Source organism: Lactuca serriola, chromosome 8, assembly GCF_051521515.1.
Source record: "Lactuca serriola cultivar US96UC23 chromosome 8, Lser_US96UC23_V15, whole genome shotgun sequence".
NCBI lineage: Eukaryota > Viridiplantae > Streptophyta > Magnoliopsida > Asterales > Asteraceae > Lactuca > Lactuca serriola.
Genome location: NC_136415.1, coordinates 113,302,033 through 113,308,564, shown reverse-complemented (window position 1 = coordinate 113,308,564; position 6,532 = coordinate 113,302,033). Strand labels below are relative to the sequence as shown.

Sequence of the window (6,532 nt, the reverse complement as noted above, 5' to 3'; positions counted from 1 at the left end):
ACCAAGAGGGAACTCTTATGTAAAAGATCGATCCCACCACCCCACTATAACGGTAGACATCTCCCATAGAAGTGATATTGCTTATGCATATAGAAACAAATATATCACAATCAGACACCCCCTCCCTCTCTCTCTCTCTCTCTCTCTCTCTCTCTCTCTCTCTCTCTCTCTCTCTCTCTCTCTCTCTCTCTCTCTCTCACACACACACACACACATTCATGCATGCACATATAGATGCACATTATGTACATACAAGCAAGGAAGGGGTCACATTTCTCTTTAAATTTTTACCTGAACACTAGCTGCAGTATGTCACAGTGTCTCCGAGAAAGCTTCGTGGCTAAGAAACTTCCACCACTGACTCTTAGGAACCCTAATTATTATAATATATACAAAAAGAGAGAGAGAGATGCAATATTTAAATTCATTAAAAAAATAAAAAGAAATGAAGAATGTTATGCAAATCAAAAGCCTCCTTCTACACCTCTTCATCATCTTCTCCTTTATCTTTCATTCCTTCTCTCTCTACTCTCTCTCTCTCTCTCTCTCTAGAGTTCTCTTGTTTCTGATTCCATGTATTTCAAAAAAACACTTGAAACTTTCTAAAAGAGAATAAAGAGAAGGAATTTAAACCATGGTTTTCTCGTCTGGTACACCCTTTCTAGATCACCACAATTGGCACCAACAGGTTTGATCTTTAAGCTTCTCTCCTTTGATATGAATTCTTTTTCCATTTCTTTTTTCTTAATTCTTCATCCAATCACAATTAAAAGGAAAAAAGCAAATACGTAAAGAAGATTTTATATACATATGTATATGCTCTTTAAATCTCTCCTTTCTTGAATATACCATCTTAATATATATATATATATATATATATATATATATATATATATATATATATATATATATATATATATATATATATATATCTTCTAATATAAAAGCTTTGTGTTATTGTGTTCTTGTTTCAGTTGCAACAATCAAGCCATCAACAAGGAAGTGGTGGAGGAGGAGAAAACCCTAATTTTCAGTCACCGCTGGCGCCTCCACAACATGGAGGTTCTGGTGGCGGAGAAGGATCGATTAGACCAGGATCTATGGTGGATCGAGCCAGACTAGCGAAGCTACCCATGCCTGAGCCAGGCTTGAACTGCCCTCGTTGTGATTCCACAAACACCAAATTTTGTTACTTCAACAACTACAGCCTCACGCAGCCTCGACACTTTTGCAAGACGTGCAGGCGTTATTGGACACGAGGTGGTGCTCTAAGGAATGTTCCAGTTGGTGGAGGTTGTAGGAGGAACAAAAGAAGTAACAAAAGCAGCAGAAGGTCAAAATCTCCAGGCCAAAAGGTGGCTAAATCCATGAACGGGAGTCCATCAAGCAGGTATACCACCGGACACATAGCAACAAGTAATCAGCATCCACATCCATCTTCACTTCAATTACCCTTCATGAGCTCATTTGGAGGTATTTCTGGTAATATTACATCAAATATTGATGGACTTCATCCTCAAAATGGAATGGGTAATTTCCAATTCGGATCTGAAGGCTCAAATGGAAATAATTTCAGTAACATTTTATCAATTGGAAGTGGTGAGAGTTGGAGATTGCCATTCTTGGCAGGATTTGAGGCACCTAATAATACCAACTTATTTCACTATCAAAGTGAAGGTGGAGTTGCACCACCAGCATCTTCGATGATCGAGAACCCTCATGCAGATCCTCCAGTGAAAGTCGAAGAAACCCGAGGTCTGAATTTATCAAGACAACTTCTGGGTATTTCAGAAAATGCCAATCAACAACCATGGTCAGGGAGTAATACATGGGCTGAATTTTCTGGTGTCAATACTTCTTCTACTCCTACAACACATTTCATATGATCTTTTACTTTGGAGGAATTTCTTTCATCTAAGCGTTCAACTGAGTTAACTTGGACTCCGAAATCCAAGATAAGCAAGAATGTCATGTGGTCTCACTCAAGATCGGTTACTACTGAAGAACTGAAGGACAAAAATGGTAGGTTTACTATATGCTATTCAAATTGAATGTTATGGTAAAGTAGTGTGTTGTGCTTTTAATTCAACTAATTAATGTGTTTGAGAGTTCAATTACTTGTACTTCATGTCTAATGTTTTTACTTAATTTGTGTCAAAGTGTGTGGTACTTTTTCATTGTGTTATGAACGATAATGTTTTTCGGTTAAATCTTTCTACTGAATAATCTCTTGAACTAGTTTATTATATATATATATATTCCCTGTTAGGTCACACAGCTACTAAATTAAATAACCACAATGGTTTCTTAGTTTTAATCCAATTTAGTATCCAATGCGAAATCAATTCCTTTAACTTATTATGCACTAAGAATAGAATGATTGTGGCCATTTACTGTTACAAATTTTGTTTTCGATGGTAAGAGTATCGAACCCATGCATGCGCTAAACTTGAGTTTGGGTACCATAGAAACATAAAGACGTATAGGAAAGTAATTAGTTACCATACTCATATACCAATTTCCTTTTTATTATTTGTTGTTTCTTAGAACTTTGTTGCAGCTGAGAAATGTTGTAAGATGGTTGCATTTAATTAAGTCTTCACAATTTATCCAAAATAGTTCGTAATCTTACTTAAAGGAGACATGGTTATTCCTTTTTTAACCAAGATTTTATTAAAAAGCTAACAACGGTCTAGAAGAATAAAAACCAAAATTTAGGTAGTCTAGTATATCTGTTACAAACAACCATAGAGATTTAGTATTAATTTCTTTTACAAAAAAAAAAATCTGAGCTAAACTAAATGGTAACATATTTTTCATTTATATATAGGCTACAAAGAATATCTGATTTGCTAATAAACATAGATTCGAAGATTCTTCACGAAATCCAATAAAATGCATCTCGAACTTTCTTTTGGCATTACTAAAAGATAGAACGGAATGCATAAAATCATCAACGTAGCACAATTCCCCTTCTTTACATGTTCTTCCTGACAGTATTATTCTTCTTCAGTCATAAGTTTGCTTTGCAGCTTCGTGACTGTATTATTTCTTCGTCAGTCTCTTCTTTACATGTTCTTCCTTTATTTCTTTCTTCTTGCTTTTGATGTCAAAGCTTTAGGGTTCTTTTGGCTTAAAAATAGAGCTAGGTGGGGAGATCTTTATCTGGGTTGATAACTCAATCTAGGGTGGCTTGTAATTCCAGCTTGTGCTGTTTTTTAATAAAGCCTTGCTGTTAAAAAAATTAAAAAAAAAAAAAAAAGTAAAAAGTAAAAAGTATTTGCTTTGCAGCAAAAGGTTGCAGATCCCCGGTCACTCGTCTATATAACGTATGGGAAGAAAGTAGCATGCATGAGGCGGTGAAGGTATATTATATGATAAGTTAGAGTATATTTGATCATTAACTTAAATTATAACTATACGCGTCTCTGATATTTAATTTCTTATATTGCATACTTCCTTTTTGTGAGCTCATCATGATACATATATACATAGATATACAAATGTTGTGATTATCTTTTTAGTTGGAGGTAATGATTTACGATCCTACTTGCCAAAGGGAAAATGGACGCTAAATTTTCTCGCGTTCGAAATGTTTATTTAACGTATGAGAAATTAAATATCTTTTTATTTTTTGTTCCTACATATCCTTCTATCCAATGAAATTGTGACATGTGTAACATTTAATGTTAATTTAATGAGATTTAATGATATTTTAGGATACTAACATGACATATGTAATCATTTAAATGAATAGGAGGATTGGTAGGATCAAAAGGTAAGAAAATATTTAATTTCTTTTAGTTTATTTATTTTTTCTAAGTAGGACTTTCTAAGCTACAATAGATTGGGTTATCAACCCATACCCATGAGTCCCAAGACAAACATCTTCCTCACCTAGATATATTTTTAAGCCAAAAAAAAAAATTTAAAGCTTTGACATTAAAAAGTAAGTAAGAGATGAGTTTTTCACTTTGCTATTAAAGATCACATTCATGTACGTAGACATATTAACCATATGAAGGCCGAAGAGACCACGTCAATGACATCTTATTAAAAACTGTAATAACGATAAAGAATACCTGAATTTTCAGAAAATATGTTAGAACCTTTCTTGGATATTTTTAGCAACTTTTGTAGTCCCAATATGTAATATATTCAATCATATAATAAGGTTTGATGGAATATGAACGTAATAATTAAAAGTTGGAATATGGCAGCAATCAAGAGAATGTTGTACGTAGAAGTACTTCTTTAAAAACATCAATTATTGCCACTCAAAACCATGCAAATATGAAAACCCTAACTTCTCTGTGTGTTTTATAATTGAGAGACATGATTGTGGACTAGAACTAGTAATAGGAAGTAGTATTATTGACCAATTATGATGTCAAAAAGAGCATATATGATTCATAACATTCATGTTTTGAGGGCCTCATCTCTCTCTCTCTCTCATATATATATATATATATATATATATATATATATATATATATATATATATATATATATATATATATATATATATATATATATATATATATATATATATATATATATATCACCTTTAAATTTTGATCCAATTGAATATTTTTATTTTATATTTCTTTGTCTTTAGACAAATTAATTTTTACGTCAACCTATAATATTTTTGGGTTTTAACAATTATTCTATGGATTTTACCTTTTATTAATTCATGTCATAATCTTTAAGTAAACTTTTTATAATAAAAATATATTTTATATAGATTAACCATTTTCTTGTTTTGATTTTATATTTGTTTAGTCTTGTATTAATCTTCAATTAGCTTTTAGACGGCATGTTCGTGATTTCGACCACACCAAATTTTTAATATCTATGTAAGCAATTAGTAAAATTAAAATTTTAGTTATTTCGGTTTCGCCTAATCGTTTTTTTATATAATTAACGTTAAACAAAAATATATTAAAAATAAATGTTTACGACTATTTTTTACCAAACACAACTACAATAAATAAAAATTACAATTTTTATTTATTATCGTTTTTGTCAAACAAACTCATATTAAAAATTATAGTTTTCACTTGCCTAATTTTTAATCTCTACAGTTTTCATTTAACATTGTTTTGAATTATAATTTTCATTTACCAACGTTTATTACAATAAACATATATGTTTGTGCTTAAAGAATGAACGATTACATACATCTTAGCAAAAAATAAAATTCATATAATTATACATAATCAATGAATCATACACATAATAATTTATATAATAAAAAACTTCATAAATGGTCTTTATGGTTTCACGAAATCTGAAGTTTCGTCCCTAAGTTTCAAAAACTTCACTAATGGTCCTTGTGGTTTCAAAACTTTTAATGTTCAATCCATATGCCTCACTTCATTACCATTTAGCAGTTAATTTAATTTTTAATATAATATCATATGGGCAATTTTGTCCTATAAAAAATATCACTGATTAATCACTCAACATGGTAACTTCTCACTGGTTCTTCAGTTTCAACTTCATGATTAATCACTTCGTCTTGAATTTCAATTCCATGGTTGATCACTTCCTCTTAAGTTTCAAGTCCATGATTGATCACTTCCTCTTTAGTTTCAATTTCATGATTCACCACATCAATGACATTACTTTGTTGGCTAACTTGTGAACTTACACATGGCACAAGAGTCTTTGAGTAACCAAGCTCTCTATTACCTAATCCCGCTTCTCTCCTACGAGGATTCTTTCTATTCATTTCAAGTGACACACTTTCAGGTTCCAAATCCTCAATAACAACTTTAAAACGAAACTTAAACTAAGTAGGTACCCTAGTCTGACCATTTTCAATATACACCCTTATAAGTCTGTGTTTAAGGACATACGACACCATTTTAAGTACATCTTGGCCATTACCTAACAACATTAAGCCATAGTCTAAGGCATATTCAGGGATACATAAATGATAGTTAAGGGTTTGCTCAGTTTTGTACCCAAATTCTCGAACCATGTCATCATGCTCATGAACTGAAAATAAATCAACGTCAATATCATCTATGTATGTTACATTACCATCAATATATTTCCTTCCAGGTGCCTTGGTGAAGATACCACTGTAGTGTATTTTCAAGGTGAAATAGTTGTCATATCCTTCTACAAACACAAAAAAGAGTAAAGTAAATTATTTCTCTTTATGAACACAATCAACAAAAAAATAAGTTTTTTGTAGGATTATACTATATCTTTTTGGCAAGTCCTTCAAAGTCGAATATTCTCCTAGCAAGCACATAACTGACAGAATCATTGCGATTCCTTCTGCTTAAACCCTAAATCCTAATTTCAGTTCTTGCTTGTGCGACGAAAATGGTGCGATGAACTGAAGTGAACTTGGTTATGTTCTCAAGAGAGGGACAGGTTGTGGAGTTGACGTGCAAACAATTGGTAATGAACGTAATAATGTCCCTTTTAAAGAGTGAAGGCTACAAGGTAAAGGACAAAATTGAGTTAACAACTAAATTGTAAAAGAGTGAGACATAAGGACTGAATATTAAAA

At 31.9% G+C, this 6,532-nt stretch overlaps 1 protein-coding gene across 1 annotated transcript; it reads left to right on the top strand.

The window, feature by feature from the left end:
• Nucleotides 1–428: 428 nt before the first annotated feature.
• Nucleotides 429–2,226, top strand: LOC145070361 (dof zinc finger protein DOF3.6-like). The gene is made up of 2 exons (XM_079017291.1): nt 429–688; nt 975–2,226. Exons 1-2 carry the CDS (start codon nt 635–637, stop codon nt 1,884–1,886), a joined length of 966 nt encoding a protein of 321 aa, XP_078873417.1. The 5' UTR covers nt 429–634; the 3' UTR covers nt 1,887–2,226.
• Nucleotides 2,227–6,532: the final 4,306 nt, after the last annotated feature.

Coding starts and splice junctions, on each gene's coding strand:
- LOC145070361 (XM_079017291.1), top strand. CDS start 635: ATGGTTTTCTCGTCTGGTACACCCTTTCTAGATCACCACAATTGGCAC. Junction 689..974: donor ACCACAATTGGCACCAACAG/GTTTGATCTTTA, acceptor TTCTTGTTTCAG/TTGCAACAATCAAGCCATCA.